This window comes from Strongylocentrotus purpuratus, unplaced genomic scaffold, assembly GCF_000002235.5.
Source record: "Strongylocentrotus purpuratus isolate Spur 01 unplaced genomic scaffold, Spur_5.0 spur5_scaffold_7, whole genome shotgun sequence".
In the NCBI taxonomy this organism is placed as follows: Eukaryota; Metazoa; Echinodermata; class Echinoidea; order Camarodonta; family Strongylocentrotidae; genus Strongylocentrotus; species Strongylocentrotus purpuratus.
This window is the reverse complement of record NW_022145613.1, coordinates 1,078,179-1,100,268: the sequence shown is the minus strand read 5'-3', so window position 1 is coordinate 1,100,268 and position 22,090 is coordinate 1,078,179. Positions and strand designations below refer to the sequence as shown.

The 22,090-nt window shown below is 34.5% G+C and overlaps 1 protein-coding gene across 1 annotated transcript; it reads left to right on the top strand.

Moving 5' to 3' along the window:
- Positions 1-1,894: 1,894 nt before the first annotated feature.
- Positions 1,895-20,079, top strand: LOC115920060 (dnaJ homolog subfamily C member 10-like). Its single transcript, XM_030975010.1, has 21 exons — positions 1,895-1,977; positions 2,907-3,146; positions 3,700-3,868; positions 4,160-4,210; positions 4,575-4,657; positions 5,836-5,961; positions 7,143-7,233; positions 7,936-8,013; positions 8,477-8,559; positions 8,851-8,976; positions 9,867-9,956; positions 10,399-10,521; positions 11,452-11,566; positions 12,030-12,166; positions 12,751-12,966; positions 13,710-13,865; positions 14,363-14,496; positions 15,349-15,550; positions 16,373-16,504; positions 16,855-16,938; positions 17,412-20,079. Exons 2-21 carry the CDS (start codon positions 2,949-2,951, stop codon positions 17,439-17,441), a joined length of 2,424 nt encoding a protein of 807 aa, XP_030830870.1. The 5' UTR covers positions 1,895-1,977; positions 2,907-2,948; the 3' UTR covers positions 17,442-20,079.
- Positions 20,080-22,090: the final 2,011 nt, after the last annotated feature.

Sequence of the window (22,090 nt, the reverse complement as noted above, 5' to 3'; positions counted from 1 at the left end):
TTTCATCAGGCAGGGGTCACTCATGGTATGCATTCCTAGAGTCGGGAACTGAGTCGTAGACTGTATATTTATTAGACTCTGGGTATTCTGATCCCTGAGTGAATGATAGTCTGTTTGTGGCAAGCGTTGATCCTCCGTGGGTCTGTGCTGAGCATTGTTGTATGCATTTTGGCCTTGAGGACCCCTCTTACCAAAGAAGGTCTGGCTGGGTATGACTATGGGAATGTTTATGTCACTATGACGTCTAGTCTGCAAGTTTGATGGAAAATCTCCTCTAGTGTTTGCATACATGTACTCTTGATTTCCTTGGTGACTCTTGTTTTTTGTTGGTGATCCTTTTCTTCGTTCTTCATTTAGTCTGTGAGGACTTCGTTGAAATAGAGATGGTCCTGCTGATCTCTTCTGATGATTGCTGGGTGGTAGTCTCTTTGCTATCGTCGGTTCGTTGCTTCTATTGGTGTTGTTTCCTGGAATGTGTTGTGTTACATGTTCTTTGTTTCCATTTTCCTGCTCACAGTCACCATCAAGGATTTCAAAGCTATTGTGTGTTGGCACATTGTACATAGAAGTGCTTTGAACATTGCTCCGGGAATTCGTTATGGTCTCCTGGGGCTGTTCTTTTGTTCTCCCATCATTTCTTGACATTGGTAGTTGAGCTGTTGGTTTGCACACCTCTAATCCATTTCTCAAGCATAGTGCATACAGGTAGTCTTTGTCTAGTATTAGGTTTCTTATTTCAGATTCATGCTTCAGAGTTTTTGTTTTGGCATGTATTAGTTCCAGTTCTTTATTTTCCAAGATTTTTATCTTTTCCTGAATCATCTTGTTTTCCATTTGTGCTTGTTTGAGTTCCTGTCCCAGCCTTTCATTCTCTGTGATCAGCAGGTCATTGCTGGTTGACTGTGCCTTGAGATCAGCTCTGAACTTCTTTGTTTCCGAGGATTTCTTTTTGCAGGAATTACATTCCATGCGTTCTTGCTCTGTCTGTGTTTGTGCATCTGATATAGTTCTGCCAGTCTGGGATACAGTTGGTATTGTAGCTGTTTCTTTCAGTTGTACTTGTCTGCAAGACAAGATGTTGTCCTCCTCTGAGTTTGCTTTGTGTCTTTTGTTTGTGATTTTCAAATTTTCATGTGGTGGTATCGCCGACATTGGTGTTGTGTACTCCTGAGTTTCGAGTTCATCGGTATCCCTTTCTTTCCACAAAGCGGTACAGGAGAGACATGTAAAGCAGTCATCTATATGAACATCAGCAGCTCTATTGCAGCAGTGGGTATGAAACCACAATTCACATACCTGGCAGATTATTGGATTTTCTGCAGCACTTTTGTGACAGACTGGGCACATGGTCGCGTCATCAGTATCTGTGTCTGTTGAGATGTTTAAAGTCATTGCCTGCAGTTGACTGCATTTTGTGCAGCTATATGGTTGTAGATCATTTCCTATCATCTCTTCTAGTTCCTTTGCCTGAAGATGCGAGCATGAAAAGTGGTACCATTGACTACAGTCACAACACTCAATTGTATCTTTACATGCATGTTCAAGACATTTTGGGCAGACAGCTGATTTGTCCGAAGGCTCGCAGTGGCATGGGCCCTTTTGTCCCATTTCGTTATAATTTGCAGTAGTCTGCTTCTAGCTGACAGTTCTGATTTCTTTTAGATTTGCTTGGATTTCAAGGCCTCAGCTCTCTAGTTGGCGGATGGCGTTGGACACTACCAGCATCCCCCAAACAAAAATGTGGATACATGTGTAAATCTCATACATTTCAGGTGGTAAACTTGTTTTGGTCGGACACCCCCCCCCCCTTTTTTTAAATTTTTTTTTATATCAAGCTTGCTATAGTGGATTTCATTACCAGTCGTCTTGGAACTCGGAGGATTTTTCAAAATTTTTCTTTACTTCTAGGACACCATAACTGTTGGAATTACGTACACGTTTACATTGGCGATTTCCTCTCGGTCGGCTGGTTTCCCGGTAAGAAAATGCATATTTTGTCAACTTCATGTTTTCATAATACGTTTTAATGTCATTCATTTCAAAAAAATAAATATTCAGAATTGTATTTGTGAACTTATAAAGATATTGGTAAACGTTAAGAAGTGCATCGGCCGACCGGCGTCAACGGAGCCTTCCGAGGCCGAGTAAGGCTGAGCCGCAGTACAACTGTCAACTGCTTCGCCGGTACGACGGATGGCTGCCGACTGGGTGGCTGGCCTGCGTCACTGGGGCCGACATAAAAGCCACACACACAATACCTGCATTACTATCCTGGCTAGCTGGCTGTGTATTAAAACCTGTTCTATTGATTCTCAACATTTGAAACACCACTGTACAAAACTCAACTGATTTCAACTCAAAATCGGTTATTTAGTGACAATTGATCACACATAGACCTCTAAATGGCAGTAAAATACAATTTTTTAAACTCACCGATGTTGTTAGAAAGAGTAATTTCAAAATTAAAATAGTGAGTCATCAACTGTAAAACTTGCTTACATTGCAGCCACATCGGCATAATTTTGTGCATTTGTGTGTTATTTGTGTGTTGACTATTCATGTGTGCAATTGCTGCCTATTAGAACGTAGTGGAGTGCAGCGCTAGAGGTCAATACACATTAGCATTGACTTGCTGGAGTGCATAAAAGCCAAGGTGGACGCGGGCGGCTACAATTTCATATAGTCTGCACATTTTGGCTATTAGTATTTGTATTGTAGTCTGGGAGGCTCTATATAAGAAAGCATAAGGTAACAGTTAGCAAACTTGAAGTTATACTAGACCTACTTGTGATGGTTTGTGAAGTGCTGCCCAGGAAAGAAAGGTAGCTATTAGAAGAATCCCAATCAAGACAATATTTATGTGGATATGTGAATATGTCTCATTTTCTCTTTTTTTCTTCTCAAAGTTTCATCATTAGAGAGCAAATCATTCCACCACCACCAGCACCATGGGGGATCCATCAAGCTCACCATGGATGTCAAGAAAGTCTACCTTCTTGATTGCTCTCACTCTGGTAGCACTGATTGGGATTGTACAGTCAGAGGATTTCTATGAGTTACTTGGTATAGAGAGAGATGCTGATGCCAAGGATATCAGACGAGCCTTCAAACGTCTTGCTTTAACCATGCATCCGGATAAGAATCAGGTAAATTATCTCAAACATGTCTACATCAAATCTTTTGTACCAAATAAGATATCTTTGCTGATTTACCTTGAATACCAAAGCTTCTGGAAGAAAGCCGTCTCCAGCTGCCAAGCTTCCACGTCTAACTTCAAGGGGGTGTGGGGGAGGTATGTCCAAGCTTCCGGGTCTTGCACCATAGGTTCTTCTTTGACCTGGTATAAGGGATGGAATGTTGGAACAGGTATTATTTTTTTTGGTCAAAAAGGACCCAATTCTGTACTTGGGTAGTGTATATTTTGATTTAGATTGTATAACTGCAAATCAAATTAAATGTTTTAGTGCAAGAGTAGAAAGAGCTAATATCACTTTTAGAGTCCATTTTCTTTCTGATGTTGTATTTGATTTTAATGCAATGTAACTCTTTATGTTTGGAAGTGTCAACACTTTTCAATGAAAGATGACTATCAATATTTACAAATTGTTGATTCCCCCAAACTATGTTGTGAAGATGAGTTCATTTTATTTCTTGTAAACCTGACAAAAGAACATCAATTTGTGTTCTTCTTATAAATAGGATGATCCCAAGGCCCATGACAAATTTGTGCGCATCAATCGAGCGTATGAAGTGCTGAAGGACGACGATCTTAGAAAGAAGTATGATCGATTTGGTGAGGAAGGTTTGAAAGAACAGAATCAGCGATATAATAAATATGAAAGCTGGCAGTTCTACAAGACAGAATTTGGTAAGTGACTGATCAACCAATTTGATGTCTGTGTCTCAAATATGTACTTTTATGTGCCTGTAGTCATAGTGATTATGGAAAAAGTTCATCTCTTTACTCTTAACAAAATATATCAAAACAGTGAATTCATTTTTTGGCAGCAGAGACAACGTTATTCATTATTCAGCAAATGCTTAGTTATTATTAAACTTATTAGAACAGGTCATATAAGGATCCCAAGATTTCTTTAAAAGTTTGTAAATCTGTATTATTGATTATGTTTTGATATAAATATTTTCTTTCTTTCTACAGGTTTATATGATGAGGACCCTGAGATTGTTACACTCAGCAAGTCAGATTTTGGTGAGTTACATCAGATGTTTATCCATCAGAAGTTTTCTAGCAAGAGAGTGCTATAAGTGTGTTTGGAATTCACCCGCGTACGCCCTTTTGCTGGGTCGATGACAATTATCTCTTCATCTTTGTTAGTGAGATTAATCTAATGCATGGAGGGAAACCACACCATTTAAATTTTTACCAAAGAAACACACCCCTCCCCTGCTTGAGCCTAAATGTATTATGGATAACGCATCATTTCTTGTCCTTCTACAAAGCTTTTACAAAGAATGTCTTGAAAGCCTTAGAATAATTAGGAAGTTGAATAGAGTATTTGTGAACTTAAGGAAAACAAAGAGAGTAATCAATATTTTTGTTTACATTAATTCAGAACAATCTGTGTTTGGAGAGGATATCTGGATTGTGAATTTCTACTCCCCAAGATGTCATCATTGCCATGATCTAGCTCCAGCTGTAAGTTCAAACTTCAAAACTCTTCAAGTTGGCAATTTTATATAACATCCTTAACCTCCTGTTACCTAATACAGACCCTTAAAACTAATTATATTTCTATTGACCTTTATTCTGTAGCTCCTCTGTCATCTCCAGACTACAATATGCCCCTCAATTTTGTCCTAGATCACAGTACAGTTTCGAGATCACCTTGGTCAAAAGTTTTAACTATGCTCCTCAAGGCAGACAATACTTGTAGACCATTTCAAGAATAATAAGTTGATTTTGTAGGAATCAAAGTGAAAAAAATGAATTCATTGTCAACTTAAAATTCATGTACTATATACATATAGATTTTGGCTATTAATACAAATTTTAGTAAATTCTTAAACCATCTTTCCTTTATTAATAGCTTTGAATTCTGATTTAGAACTGTTTTGTTTTATCATAGTCACTTTCATTTATTTTGTATAGACTTTGCAATGCTTTCACATTATGTCTACAATCAATGTACAGACCATTCCTCATTTGAGCATTCTCTCAAAACAAATCATGTTTACTTTTTTCATTTGAACATTCTCTCAAAACAAATCATGTTTACATCTTTTGTGTGATAACATAAAGAGATCAAATCACTTGTGCAGGATCAGAGTCTATCTGAATATACATGTCAAAGGAGAGCAAATACAAATTGAATGAGTGTGTGCATTAAAGCACCAAGTCAAGTTGATGCATGTATGATTTTACAAAAAGACTCTATGATAGATTATTAACTGTCTCTTGACCGAGGAATGATATAATTTCAAAACGTTTTAGTATTATATATATATTTTTTTTAAAGAACAAAGCAGAAGGCAGTGGTACTTCAAGATGCCTTATTAACTTTCCCCATCTCTCTTTCTTTCTCATATTCTTCAAATGCTTTTATATGTAGCCTGTGTTATAATGTTCATTATTTGATAACTCTATTTATGTTATAGTTAAAGATTTTCATGCGTGGGTATATAGTCGTTCATAAAGTAGGCAACTTGGCGATCACTACATAACACTGAGCCAGCGGATATTACTCTCCTGTGTGTACGTACGTGTGCTGCCCTCTATATACCCATGCATGAGCAACTTTAACATACAATATGTAGGTTGACTGTGTTACTATCCCATCGCTTTCTCCCTCTCTTTTGTTTCTATATCTGTTGTAGTGGAGAGAGTTTGCGAAGGAGGTAGAGGGAGTGATCCGCGTAGGAGCAGTGAACTGTTGGGATGATCGCCCTCTATGTACAGCTCAGAATGTGAAGAGATTCCCTACGCTGTTTGTCTACCCAAAGGTAAGGATTACAGTTGTCAAGTAATGTCCTGCGCTTATTTTTATGTGACTAACAGTACTCAATAGATAATTAAAATAAATTCTGAAATGCCACCAATGACTATTCTTTGATGCTCTCAAGAGTGAATATATTATAGGCCGAAATACTGTCAAGAATATAGGCCTAGATGCTACAGATAGTATAATAAATGTATGTACTGGCTCAAAGTGTAATAACACATTTGATGACTTGCTAATGAACCTGATATTAGCATATTGGATTCTATTTTCAGACAATATCATGAACTAGGTAAATAATCTTACAATGGGTCATTAAATGCTATTTTTCAATGTGTATAAAGGCCTGTAATATCACAGAAATTTTAAAGAAGAGTGCAGTGTTTGTGAAATTCACTAAGTGAGATGATATAATTGCATGTAGACCATTGATATTATGTTTGGCTGTGGAGTAGGAAAGAAGCTCTTACCTTTTTGTGGCATATAGAAAAGAAAAAAGGACCTGTTCACAAGGATTGTGGGCCAAGTTTGGTGAAGTTTTCTCTTTACCTGTTTTAAAATATTATCACGAACACCAAATATCCAATTGGTTAATGTGGTCGAACTGGCCATCGTAATAGAAACCTCATTGAATTATATGCCGTTGTTGCTTTTACTTAATACAAGATCATTCTCAGCTCACTGACCCAAGATGTAATTTGATATATTATATTGTTCCTTCTCATGATTATTTCCTTTCTAACGCGCATTTCTCTTTCCTTATCTTCTTCTCAACCCCACATGCAGCTCATCTTTTAGTATTATTTTCTGTACCCTTGATCTCTCACTTCTTTTTGTCATTGTCTACTCTTTGTATTATGACCGTGTTCTTCTATCTTTGTCGTGTATAGTATTGTCTTGTGCCTTTCTCGTCTCTGTTGGCATTCCCCCCTTTTTTCCCCCTATTTTGTAGTTTTTTTTGTAGTTATAGATTAGTTAATTTAATTACTCATTATTCCTAAGCTTCATTTGAGGTGTTCACACTTGTACAAGCATTGCTTTTTAGTGGACCCCTCTGTTTCCAACATGTATTTCTTAAATTTGTTTTAAATGCTTATAATTGATTTGTAATGTTTTGTTGGAAACATGAATAAATTTGAAATCTTGAAAATCTTGACCATTGCTTCATGTTTTCTCTATGTTTAGCATGAGGAGTACACCGGGACGAGGTCACTAGAACCATTAGTCAAGTTTGCTCTTAATCTTGTTGATGTGACCATCCATCCACTGTGGATAGGTGAGTGACCAGTCCAATCAATCTAGTTTATGTTAAAATACTTTTCAGTCTCAGAATTTATCACATATCCAATCCAAAAGAGGAACATATTTGGAAGATATTTCCATGCTATTGTGACTGTTGTCATAGATACGGTACCCCCTTTCCTTTTGAGTTATCAAAACTGTTTGCTCTCTTCGACATATAACCATAAATATTTTAAATTCAAATCTGGCTTCTCCCATGCAGTTGATTAGTTTATGGTATGCTAGTTGACTGGTGTAGTAATATGTACCTCATAATGCTAGGATGTGAGAATTCAAACATCTGTCAAAAGAAATTTGAGAAAAGAAGTATTTACATAGACTGTTTGACAATGGTCAATAATTTACACCCATGCACTTGCTTTGACATAAGTATATGATGACCAAAGTTATTATGTACAATCATTATTGTACAGTCAGATTTTTAGGAAAGATATCAGCAAACATAACATCTTCCTGAATATTTCAGAACATAAGAGGATATTAAAAAATTTAAAAATATTGTACAAAGCAATACATTGCAGATAAAAGTGTGGTGTTACTATATAAATATTGATTTTGCAACAGGGCAGAATGCATATGATATGGAAAATATATTTTTTTGTTTCATGTAATTTTGAGAAGACAATTGTTGCAGATTTATGATATTGTTTATTGATGTATTACTTTGTTGATACAGGTAACTTTAAGAAGGTTCTGTTAGCTGATGAAGCTAAAGATCATCCCTGGTTGATCTCATACTGTGGCTCTCCTGTAGGTAAGCTCTCTTCATACATGTATGGTAAGCCTTGTTCATACATGTGTGGTTTTCAAATCAATATTCTTACAGCTTCATCGTTGCTTGGATGCCTTAATCTGTTCTCAGAGACATAACATGTACAGTGTGAGCTTTAGTTGCATTAGAACCTTTCTCTTGAAGCTTTTGAGCAAGAGAATGCTCTTTAAATTATCATATGTGTATTCAATCAATTTTGTGAATCATTTAAATTAATAAATTGAGCTGTCATTGATTTTCATTAATTTTACAGCATGCGCATTTCTGCTATCAAAGTATAATTTTGATAGGATTTCTCTGAAAGGCACACTTCAACTATTTTACTTTGGAATGGAATATAAATGTACTACAGCAGAAAATGCCAACCTAATGGGGTTATAATTTGTCTAAATATTTGTAGGAATATAACATCATACATTTCTTTAATGTTTGTTTTACTCCTCAGGAACTGAAGATGAAGATACGCATGATATGGCCAGTGTGGGTTGTTTAGATAGAGATGATCAACTCAAATTAGCAGCCATCTTGGTAAGTGTTGAATTATGAATATTGTAACTCTTTTGAATAAAAAGATTAGTTTGAAACAAAAATCGTTTCATAGTGTAGTAGACAAGTGAAATGGAATTTCATTACTGCTTACATTTTTCTGATCCATACATGTGGTCTCCAATTGATAAATGATTATTATATGGACGCTCTCTTGTTCATGTACAAACAACATTAAAATTATGCTCCTTTTTGGTTCAATTTGTATTGCTGCATTGTTTCGATGTCCATGTGTTTTCAGCCTCTCCTTTGTGTTTTGTGTTTTATGCACAGAATAAGGTAGTGAGTGTTGGGTCAGTAGACTGCTCAGCATCATCCCAGCTCTGTACCAAGCTCAAGATTGAAGAGTCTACAATACGCTTCTATAACAAGGCTAAAGAAGTCACCAAGGGAGGAAAGGTAGGATCAAGAATCTCTTTCTCTGGGATGTGTATCATCATCATTGGTTGTTTTGTGTGTATTCTAGTCCAATAAGATTTTGGTGAGAAATTGAATAATTATGTTACCTCTTTTGTGCTTAATTCTTTTAAATGTATCATTATTTTTTTTCTATTTCATATCCTTAGGCATTGAGATGAAGTTGTTGTTAAATATTATTAAGTAAATCTTGTCTTGAAAAACTAGTAGGTTAAAGGTAATACAAAGTTTTGGGAAATCTTGAAAATTGGCTGGATAGTGATTATTTTCAATTTTGATATATTTGGATGCCCCTGTGGATGTATTATAAGCTCTAGAAAATTTAGCCCCTAAAACACTTCTAATTTTGAGATAAATTGAATATAGAAATTTACTGGTGCTCCCGGTATATTTTGATGAATTTCAAATAGCGCCTACGGCCATACAATGGTAGCTGCGACCATGAAAATCTTCAAATATGTAGTTGTGATATATAATTTCCAAACGGTAATAGCCAATCGGTCGATTTGGGTCAAGAAACATTGTTTTATAGCTAAATTAATATATTGACCTTGAGAGGGAGCTATACAACATAAACAGTTTATTATTACTATTTCATCACTTTACACTCGATTTCAATCACGCCAATGATCACTGAATATTGTACGATCGCATATGCTTTCAATATGTTCATTAAAACCAAATTCATGATCCCATACCAAAACTTTGTATTACCTTTAAGATCCTGTAATACATATTCCAAAGATACATCTTGGGTTGACATTTAGATCCATTTAAGTGAGTTTTTTCTGTATATACTACTGTACATTCTAGAAATGTTCCCTTCTTTTGCTTTTTTTTCTCCATCCTATCGTTTTGTTTGATTCTGATAGGAACTGGAGCTTGAGCAACCTAAGCAGATGGCAGATGAGATTCTCAAACAACTACCAGATCTCTCTTCATTCACAAGTGCTGAATTACAGGTTTGTATTTGGCTCTTTTTAATTAAAATATGTAACATTAAAATAAGGTTTTAACTAACTGTGGGCTCTTACTTGAGCATGTACTGTATGACAGTTGAATGAGACAAATTAAGAGTTGAATGAGACAAATTAAGAGTAGAAGGATTATGTTTTTGTGACCTTTCATTGGAAAGGAAGCCAATCATTTCATATGCATGATAATGTTTTTTTTTTTAAAGAACACACATCATTTGGGTACAAAGTGTCTGCAGATCGTTGGATACATGTACATGTACATTCTTTGCTATCTTACCCATATATTTATTTATTCACATTTTTTATCAAATCTTAAATTTAATTGTTGATGATTATTCCATTGAGATACTACTCTTTGTCAGCTTGTAGCAAGTATATCATTCAGCAGCTAAAACAGTTATACTTTAAAATATACACTCTCTCACAGGAAGCAAGGCAAGCCCTTGAGGTCGGTGGTGAAGCCCCTCCAGTGGTGACCTACTTCATGAAGAAGGCTGGAGATGATGACCTTGAACTCAAGAAACTCCCTCATCTCCTAACAGATATGAAGGTAAGATCTTCTTATAGTGATGACATTACTTTCTAAGTTATCAGGGGGGGGGGGGGGCTAGCTCATGGTAAAGAAAACGTATACACTTTATGCTTTCATGTCTAACTATTGCGTGCCGATCTTTTCGAAGAGTCTTTTTTTACTTTTCTTCACTAATACTTTCATGTAGAAGAAGTATACCAGTTTCAGGTTTAGTAACAATATTTGTTAAATTGATATCTTTACTCTTGAAGTGATAAATCGAAATCGCTATTAATTTTTTTATTCCTAGACCCATGTATGCATACTTTTGTTTGTATTTCTTCATTATATTTATTCAGCAATTTGTTGTTCTAATAATAGTAATGCTGAGCTGGAGTACATGAGTGCTTCTGTTACCTACTATCAACAACTTGAAATAACTGCTATCTGACAATTTTCACAAAATACTTTATCAATGAAAGAGCATTACATCTTGTTATCTTTGCCCAACTCTGAACACATTTAAAAAGAGATACAAACAATTACGTTTTTTGTGAATTGCATGTTATTAGATGTGTATCAGGTTTTAAGTGTTAGGTGTAAGGTGTAAGGTGTTAAGTGTTATAGGTTAAAATTCTTTATTATGTCGCAAGGGACCAGCACCACATCATTGTTCTTTCTTGCCGGTTTCTCATTCGTATATATAAATTTGTATTTTATGGTAATCTTTCGTAAATGTTATTTGTATGTTCTTTACTTATCTGTAAATATCAATGTAATAATTATGTATGTTTTTATATGACGAATGGAATAAAAATGGATTGAATTGTATATTTTCATATTTGTAAACATGTAGGGTAATTTCCCCAATATTAGAGGAATAGGCAAACGATCTCTTCTCGTCCCTTCCAACTTTTTTAAGCCTTTTTAAGCCTTTTTATGCCTTCCTTCTCTCTCTGATCTTGCCAGGTGAGGAAGTTCAATTGCAGTACAGACCAAGCTCTCTGTGACGATCTCTACCTTGGCACACATCTGCCAAAGGTGGCGCTTTTCAGGAAAGGAGGAGGCCATGAGTTTCACCATGGTAAGCTAGCCACCCTCACATGATACTGATATTAATCATTTATTGTGTTGAATGACTGCTAATAGCACTACTATGACTTCTTCATAACATTTCTATTAGGTATTGACTTGGTTATAAAATTGAAAAAATGATTTTAAAAATAGATTTTGTTAAGCATGTTTTCTGGACAGTATTGTGCACCTGATGTCATTACCCTAGCTTCAGCTTTAGTGGAGATTCCATGAGGAGATGCTCACAGCATTAAGAATTTGTTCCTACAAGGCTATCATTAACTAGACCTGGGTAAATTATGGTGGCACATGTTAACTATTTCCTTGCCTAAGGACATCGGTGCTGTTTTCAGGAAGAAACTTGGATTTTGTTCAATTTCCACTTCTCCACTAGACCTATGTACTTGCATACCACTTAGGAATGAGCTTTTATCTCATTCTAAAGACGTTCAACTTGATGTATTTTCTTGCAGGACGTTTGTTTGCGCAGGATATAGCAGCCTTTGCCAGACATGGTCTAACTTCTCGTCTACGAGTTCTTGGTCCTAAGGACTTCCCTGACCCAGTCATTAACAGTGGAGAGCTTTGGTTTGTGGACTTCTTCTCACCGGTAAGTCCAGAGGGGGTGTTTCACAAAGATTCTAAGTTGAACTTATCTCTAAGTTGGACTTAACAATAGTGGAAAGCTGTTAGCATCTTTGAAAATATTTTGTAAAAGCTGTTTTAAAAGGCATAAAATGTTGATTCAAATCATCCATATTTTCTATTATTAAGGAAATTTCATGTTCTTGATGTGGAATTTAAAAAAATAAGTCTAAAATACTTGATTTTTCGCTTTTGAATACATTTTATTTTAAGGCTACAAATGGCCCTCCATAATTTTTAAGTTCAACTTAGAGTTAAGTTCGACTTAGGATCTTTGTGAAACACACCCCTGGTCTCTTGGTTTCAAGGCAAAATATGCCTTTCACTGTTATCATTCTGGGACATGCTTCCTGCACTGAAGATATCTCCTAGGCAGGATGGAAAGACATGCAAAATACCTTCATAATTTGTATATTCCTATCCATAAACAGTTCTTTGTGAGTTTGTACTTTGGAAGAAATTTGTACAGCTTTAAATCTTTCACCTACTAATCATAATTCATATTCAGTTAATGTACACACCAGTTTTTCTTTTTTTATTTTGTTGTAGCATTGCCCTCCATGTAAACAGTTACTCCCTGAGGTTCGTAAAGCAGCGTCTCGTGTGCCTTACGTCAACTTTGGAACGGTAGACTGCACCACTCATCAGGCTTTATGCAGTCAGCAGAACATCAGGTCTTATCCTACGACAGTCTTCTTCAATGATTCTAAACCTCATGTTAGCGTGGGATTCTCAAATTCACATGCTATTCAAGAATTTATTGAGGTACATTGTATATCGCATTTTAATGCTTAAGATCTACATTTAACAACTACATTATTCATACCCTTATATTACCAAGTTTTGTCATTTTTTAAAGTATGTGAAAATTGATTTGTCTCGAGAATGTGACATATTAAAGCTTACTTTTAAAAGTGTTCAGCAAAGTTCCTGATTCAATCAGTCCACCTTTTACCCATGAGTTACAAAAAACACAAAAATATCATATTTACAAGTGATGTGAATAATTCAGTTGTTAACTATATTTAATATGATATCCAAGGGAACACTTGTATTAGAAACTTGTACTTGTACAAATAGTATTTGCCATATTCAGACTTACTTCCCAACACTTTTGTTCAAAATGTCAACTGTGAGTACAGATTGCCAATAATAAACACTTTTGATTGTTGTCTTTACTTTTAGAATTTTATGTCATGGTAGAGAACATGATATCATGGGATGGGATAACATGTCCTTCCATAGCAGAACATTTAGGTGTGATGAGATGAAGCGGACTCATTTTATCCCGTCTTCCTGGGCATTCTTTCACAAATCCGTCCAAGTACAAGTCCACCAAAATCCCATTGAATCATGTGTTAAATGTAATACACGCACTTCAATGCAATATCAGTGAACTTGTACTTACGATGGTTTTGTGAAAAGCTGCTCAGGTTGCCTTCTCAAACTGATTGCATGCAACTCTTCTTCATGTATCTCATTTGAACCTTCCCTCTTATTCATCTCAGGACACACTCAACCCCAAAGTGATAACCCTCTCTCAAGACCTGTTTGATAGCTTGGTTAAGAACCGAGCCAAGGGTGATCTCTGGTTGGTTGACTTCTATGCACCTTGGTGTGGACCGTGTCAAGCTCTTATGCCAGAATGGAGAAAGTTTGCCAAAGTGAGTTCTGTTACAGCTTCTAATTTCATCTTTGACATCGCCTTATCCAAAATAATATTTGCAAGGACTCAAATGGTATTAAATTTTGCCTTATCAGGGAACTCTAGTTCTGATATCTGATTTCTGTTTGATTTTTATTACTATGAAATATGCATTTGCAAGTTGTTTTATGCAATCCAATAAAAAATGAAGATATTATCATTTACTTCATTGTTTATTTGTTCACAGTATAGATTACTTTTTTGGTTATTGTATGATTTGCATTGAGAAATTTTTATGACAATATTAATTTGAAGTTCTAAACTATTCTCATGATAAACAAACAGTCTATATACACGTATGGGTGATATATGTGCATCCTTTCATAAAATGGAAGGACGTTGTGATGTACATGTATTGTGATTATCTCATGTCAGTATAACAAAGGTTATCTGGATTGCTATTTGTGTGAATGCAATATTCAAATAATTTGAGCTTTGTTTATATCCCCATCTCAGAAACTGAATGGTACAGCTCATGTAGGTTCAGTAGACTGTGTAGAGCACTCGTCACTGTGTGTGCAGCTTGGTGTTAATAGCTACCCTACGATCAGAGCTTATCCTATGGGGCGTACAGGCGCAGGTGGATTCAGGTATTAATCACAGACCATGTCAAAGATCAGAATGATCAATAAATGTTGTGTATGGAAGCATTCTTCTTCTTTGAGTTAGAAAATGTTGAACTAAGCTGTTGAAATACAGAAACAAATGTACAGTCTGTAATATTTTGGATTTTACATATATGAATACTCCCAAATTAAATTTCTTGAATTGCCAAATAACTCAAGAAAGTCTTTCTCGTAAAATTTATTTGATTTTCATAAATAAGTTGAAGCAATAATCAATTGATATTTTTTTCCCTCATTAATTTGTGGAGCTTGATTGTTAAGATTGATGGTAGAATTATTGTGATAATGGTACCATTTAGACCAGTTTGGCTTTCAGGGTGGGTGTTCATAGACATAGTCATTATGTATGCTTCATCTAGTCAAACGTTGTGACCAGAGAATGGCAGGTTTAAAGGTATAGACAAGTTTTGTAAATGCCCTTCTCTCAAAAAATGAAATGGAAGCTCTTATTACCAATCATGTGAAAGAATAAGTTTTGCTTAATACATGATGATATAAATTTTGCCGGGAAACCGCCTACTAATTGATATATTTGGTAAATTATAATATCTATCCGGACTGGCTAGATATTGCGTGGTTCCATATACATCTTTCTGTGTACAGTGCTTGTAACTTTACCAAGACTGGGCCAAATTTCTTATCATTTTGATGATTCCAGAACCTTGCAGTACACCAATACTTATATGCTAGATGATCAACCTTTTCTGATCGATTCCACAATGTTTCTTTCACAATGCAATCGCATGACCAGAACTGGTCTATACTTAAAATTTCATGACAAAATAATCTAAAAATAACTTCCCCTGTTCTCCCCAGTGCATACCAAGGCTGGAACCGTGATGTGATGGCTCTGATGGGATGGGTACAGAACTTTCTCCCTACCTCCGTTGAGATCATCACCCAGGGTAACTTCCGAGACCTAGTACTCCGGAGCACTGATCCATGGGTGGTAGACTTCTACGCTCCTTGGTGTGGGCCGTGTATGGCATACATGCCTTCACTTGAAGAAGTAGCAAAGGTAGGAACAAAGCTTCTTCTAAAGGTATACTCACATTTTAATTTTAATGGACTGTAATCCTTCATGACTTTCTAGGTGTGAATGTACTCTGTAACACTAGAGCTTTCGCATTTATGAACCGGTGGCATGTTTTTGCAAGTGGTTTAGATTTTTGGAAGTTCATGCAGAAAAATACTTAATCAAAACTGACATTAAACAAATTTGTGTGATTTGCAATAGTTTCTATGTGTGAAAAGGGCTGTCATGTACAATTCATGAAATATAGATCTGTTGCAAAAGTCTTTGGTTTTATAGTACAGATAGTGATTTTTTTTGTTTTTGGTACCAATATCTGCATACTGTAATTGAAGAATATGACTCTCTAAATGGCATGCATGTTGTACAAACCTTTATGTGAAATCAAATGTGATGTTAATTCCCTCTCTATGATACATGTAGTATTGCAGAAACATGTTTCTCATTTCTTTTATTGTTGATGTGAATATTAAGAGTTATTTTTTTCCTGATATCCATCAAACAATAAAAAGGAAATTTTCATTCTCCCCCACAAACTCAATCAGAAGATAAAGAAGAAATGATGGTTGATGGGTTTCTTCGTAATGTCATTATGTTCAATCCTGATCTTGACCGTCAGTGTTGGTCAAACAGTTGTTGAGCATCAAGTAACGCCTGGCTGGAATGCTCCCCAGGGAGTGGAGATTGTGCACACATTGTGTGCGGGCAAGCAGTGAATCCATTGACCGGGGTAATAGTATATTTGTAAAGCGCTTAGAGACATTGTATTAAGCGCTATATAAAAGCTAAATATTATTATTATTACAGGCTTTGAAAGGTTACGTGCGGGTTGGTAAGATTAACTGTCAGTCCTACCAATCTACCTGTGGGCAAGCATCTATACAAAGCTATCCCTCACTCAGAATATACAAAGGAACAGAAACTAAGGGATATTCACAAGTAAGTATCAAGACTTTGATAGCATTCTTTTAGTTTTAATAATAGATCACATGCAAGACTTAAGTGTGATGTTGATTATTTTTCTTTTCATATTTGGAGTGGAAATATTTCAAAATAAGAATAAGAACAGCTCAGACAATCATTCTTGTGATAGGTAAAGTTATAAATGAAAGAAATCATCTCTTGAGATTTATCTAGTAGCATATACTTGCATGTGGAAGAATATTGTTGCAATGAAATGGTTAAGGTTTGCTTCAAAAACTCTAAAATGCTCAATTTCATATTTCATGATATATTATTTTGGTTTTGTTTCCTAATGTCTACTCTTTGGTTTTATTTTCCATCCACAGAATTGGTTCGGTGAACAAGTTTATCAGAAGGAACCACAGTATCTTATTCCATACCTCAAGCAGAAATTTACTAAAAATTTAGAAGTAAGTACAATAATAATATTTCTTGTTTAACCAGTGTAGCCTCATCAGTATTAATACTGTTTTCCCTGAGGGTATTACCCCAGCTTTATGAAGTTATGAAATAAGTAATCTAGGTTATCATATAGACTCACTAGTTTGCTAAGTGTATAGGATACTCACTTCTACTGACAATTCTTGTTTTATGATGTTATAACAGAACCAAGTTGAAATAGTGTGTGGAAAGTAACCTGACATGCAATCGTGCTCTAGAGATAATACTGATTTGGTTAATAGTTTGAATGAATACTCATTGTGATGAAAAACGGATCATGGATATTTTTAATGGAATTGATGATGACATGTTAGACATTATACACGCCATTCTTTTGAATATCAAATTATGAAATTTGATCTCCTTTCTTATAATAGCTGAAATTGGTTCTAAATTCCCTTCCTATTTCCCATTGAATATTTTTTTCTTCTTCATTTTTCAGAGTACTGGTCAGATAAAGGATGAGCTTTGATGTCAGCCCAGTACATCTTCTCAAAATAAAGCCTTTCCACAACTATGATGCTTTCACCAATGGCTGAGAGAGATTATATTTCTTTTTATACATCTATTAGAAACCTAGGAACTGTTATTTATTATCATACATTGGTATACCGGTACTGTATCTACTTAAAACTGATGTATTTGGAATGTTTGCGATTGTATTCTAGATGATATTTACATGGTGTATATATATAAATACATTATAAAATGTGCCTGCAACTTAGCAAGATGTTCAATTTATTTTTTGCAGTATACCGTTTGTGAAGAGAGAAAATATATATATTATTTGCAAGCATCAAGTATCTCCTTGTCTTACTGACTTTAACTGGCAGATATTGTGATGTATACATTAGTGATAAGATGTACAAGAATCACACTGGAAAGTGCACAAACATAGTAATGGTATTGATATAGCTGTAAGTAATAATTACATGCAAGGAAGTCTTTCATTCTGTTTTTAAGGTTGATAATCCAGCGAGGTGCTTTATAGCTTTCAATGGTATAAAGAGAAGTATATGCAATAGGCTTGCATTGGTTGATATTTATTGAATTAAAGACGATGTGCACATATATCTTATACGTGAAAGAGAGGAGAAATGACACCACATTAAGACCACTATGGGCATGGAAGTGATAGAAAGAAATAATTTCTTTCACTATGTTCTATATTTTAGAGAGCGATTGTTCTTGGTTTTTATTCACATTGTTCTGGATTCTGTCAAAATGGTTTTACTCTACTGGATTTTAATTTAGGGTATTAATTTGTTTTGATTGTTGTTTTACTATAGATTTTAAAATGTTATAGATATCATATATTTCCTCTTATCTTGATCACAGTTGGTATTGTCTTTAATTTGGACTCAATGGCAAACCCTGACCACGTCTTTCCTAAGCATGTCGTTACTAGAGGTTCTTAGAAGGACTTTGCACGGTTGACAAACTACTGATGATTATAATTAGAGTTCTTCCACTCTAGAAAATATTAGATATATTATGTTTATATGGACTGAACTGATTTGTCAGCATGTGTGTTTATTGGTTTTATGTAGGGACTCAAAATGTTTTAAAGTGAATGACTTTAATATTGCTCGGTATGCCAGCTGTATATATCATAAATAGAGTTTATAGATAAACTTGAGTTCTGGTAAATATAGAAAATAATTTTTCACAGATTCCAACAAAACTTACTCTGAATGTGGGAAGATTATAAACAACTTGTGCCAACAAATGTAGGTAGAAAATGTAAAGTGGCCGAGTAATGAGCATAGAAAGATAAGGGAATCCGGATAAGTACGCCCAACACCATGTGCTTAATTATTAACCAGGTCACTGTGCAAATGGGAGTTGTGGTTTTTATCGAAGATGATGCCCAGTAAGGTTTAGTGCATTTGTTTTTATCTCACTGGTTCAATCTACTGCAGGATAAACAAATAAATTGTAGCAATTTTCACTCAAAATACGATTCCCATACCAGAGCTCAAGATTAGCTTTAATGAACCTTGTAGATTACATTGTTTGATTTAATACAATTCAAGCCATTGTCATATAACTTTAGAACTTCAAAAGTTTGTTGCATGGTGATTTGGGACAAGGGCAAAATGATGAACTAATTCCTTAGCAAAGTACCCGTTAGAAATTCTCTGATCAAATTTCCTCATCAACATTTGATGCAGTTCATCTTGTAATTTTTTTTTCTTTTCTTACAAATGGAAATTTGAATTACATATTTTGAAAGTGCCTTTGTCAAAATGTTTATGTTTGTTGCAAATTCAGATTTTTAATTAAATGTCAACAGTAATTCCTATTTCTCTACAACTCAAATGCTGAACATAATATATTTGACACATGCTTCAGGTATGCACAAGTTATATTTATATTTAGCCTTGTTGTCCTGTATATATGTTTTTCATTTATGCATTACATCAATCAATGTATCTTATAAAACAATGAATTCAGTATGTGATTGTTTTAAATAGTGCAGGATCAATGTTCATTGGAATGTTTGGAAGGGCTTTGTAATGATTCTGGTCTAGATTTGTATAGATAAATTCATTGTGATTTTAAGTGTAGACCATTCGGACATAAAGACCGTGGTCACCACTGTTCTAACACCAACGATGATTCTTGAGATGAAAAGAATTATAATCAATATAACCCTAAAATGAAAACATAACAACAAAACGACCCCCCTCACAAAATTAAAAAAAAAAAATTAATTGATACTTAGAATTATCATTTTCAAAGTCGTTCAGCATGAGTAAATATGATTGAATAAGCGCCTTGAGCATTTAATTAAAATGGATAATGGCGCTATATGAATCTTATGTATTATCATTATTAATAATGCAGTGTTCGTTCAACTGTGTGGTTGCTAAAGTCTGGGTGTATAAATTATATTTTAGTGCTTTTGTATATCAGAAAATTTGAAATATTAATTGACAATAACAAGGTTTTATGTGAATATTTTCCTTTAATTAATTCCATTGTTTCCAATATGTAATTTTAATGTGAATTTCTGTAAGGCTATTTGAGGCTGATATTTTGTACCTCGGTTCTCTGTCAATCGTTGTTGCATGTTTATTCATAATAAAACAATCTTCTTTATGGCATTTTCTTGCTTCTTTATCATTTTGTTCAGAGCAAAGAGAAAAGGAGTATTAGAGAACAAATATTTTCATTTGGAAAAACACAAACAAATCAGTCTTAAAAACTTGATTGTATTCCCATTCTGACACCATTTATTTCAAAGTGTTTTTGTTTCTTTATATATTACATTATCATCTACTAACCATTATATATACACAAATGCATGATATATCTCTTGATTCGTCTTTGATAATACAAAAGGCATTATTGTTAATAACACCAACATTCCATATCTACAATTTAACAAATAAAAACGAGATTACATCAAATTAGAAGAACATATATAATTTTTTTTGTTTTGCACTATGCAGCAGATTACACACACACAGACTAATACAATGTGAGAAAACAAACTAAAGAAAACAGCAATAGCATAAGAAAAGTGCGGTAAACATTTAACAGTCACCAATACAGATAAAAACGGACAGGGCTACAAGCTATAAAGGGTATCCTCATACTTTTTTTATCTCTGGGAACTAAAAAAACCCCAAAGCAATGGTTATCTGTTGTGTTCATGATCCAGAGTGTCACTGCTAGAAGCAAAGACTACGCATTCAAATGAATGTATGTAACTTTGTGCTCTTCTGAACTGTGTAAGGAGTAGGCTATGCCTGTCAGCCTTTACTACACATAAAGCTCTAGGTTTGATTCTCATCGCCCATTCAAGTTGTAATGATGCAGGCAACTTAAGTAGGTCATGTGCGTAACTAACACTTAGCAAATGTTTGTGACATTGACACTGATTTTGATCAGAAATGTCCCAATGAGTATAAAAATTAATCACGAAGCAATAAGCAGTGGATTCAAATTTAATTTGATTAATTCTTACTAGAAAACATTCACATGCGCAAATAACAGCCTTATAAATGTGTGTAAAAAACCAAGGCCTCTTTTGTTGATTGTAACCATTTTTGTTTCATACAAATGTACAATTATCTAGACTAAACCCACAATTTTATATATCAATAGATGAACATTGAGTTAAGGTCAGACTAAGAGTGACATTGACATGACAATTTTCCCCATAACATCAAGAGTGTATCAAGGATTGAATTTAATGTGAAATAGTGAATTAAAAATATCTATCTCTTTCACTCTCTCTCTCTATCTCTCACTTGCCCACTTACGTTTATTACTGTCTTTTGTATCACATTGAATATTTGGCAAATTGTATGAAAGTAGACAGAAACATAACTAGGAATGCCTGACAAGCAAATAACACATTAAAATTCCGCTATCAAGTTTATAAAAAACATTGATTGTCATATGTATACCAGTTTCAAACTGATTAATGTTTGGGTTGTATGCATAGACTGTACTTGATATTAGTCTCCTAAATGACACTTGGTAAATTATATGATTGGTCGAAAAGAGCGGGAAAGGAAGATGAGGGTTTCAAAGAATGAAAGATGAAAGAAAAAGTAGAAGGTGGAGAACAACAATTCTTAATAAATTTTCATCTACTCATGATGATATAAAATTAGTCCTATTAATTATACATAATAGAAAAAAAGATGAATTGTATTTAGACATGAAACCATTATTGTGATGACATAATGTGATATAACAAGGTTGCATAAGCTTCTAGAAGTATTCTCTTAAAAATGCAAGATCTCTATCCGAACATGTGAAAGACATGAATAGATGACATAAGTATAAACACAGACACATTTAGTTCCATTGGCATCTCATGCCCCTAACATTCAATGCTACATTTAATTGATAAAGAAAATCACTTACTTACAAGTATTCTTGGAATTACTTGAATGATGGTTTCATCTGCATACATAATACTAGGAATATGAATTTATTATGGGAATGTCAATAATATCTGATTCCAAATTTGAAATACATTTGTTTCCCATCTGTTATTCTTGTTTAATATTTCATCAGCAGAAATATACATACATTGAATCTCATAACAATTAAAAGTAAATAAAATTAATAACACATTCAAGTAAAATAAGCAAAATG

Excerpts from the sequence above, each read along its gene's own strand:
- LOC115920060 (XM_030975010.1), top strand. The coding sequence starts at position 2,949 with ATGGGGGATCCATCAAGCTCACCATGGATGTCAAGAAAGTCTACCTTC. Across the intron at positions 8,977-9,866 it reads AAGTCACCAAGGGAGGAAAG|GAACTGGAGCTTGAGCAACC; the intron begins GTAGGATCAAGA and ends TGATTCTGATAG. Across the intron at positions 14,497-15,348 it reads ACAGGCGCAGGTGGATTCAG|TGCATACCAAGGCTGGAACC; the intron begins GTATTAATCACA and ends TGTTCTCCCCAG.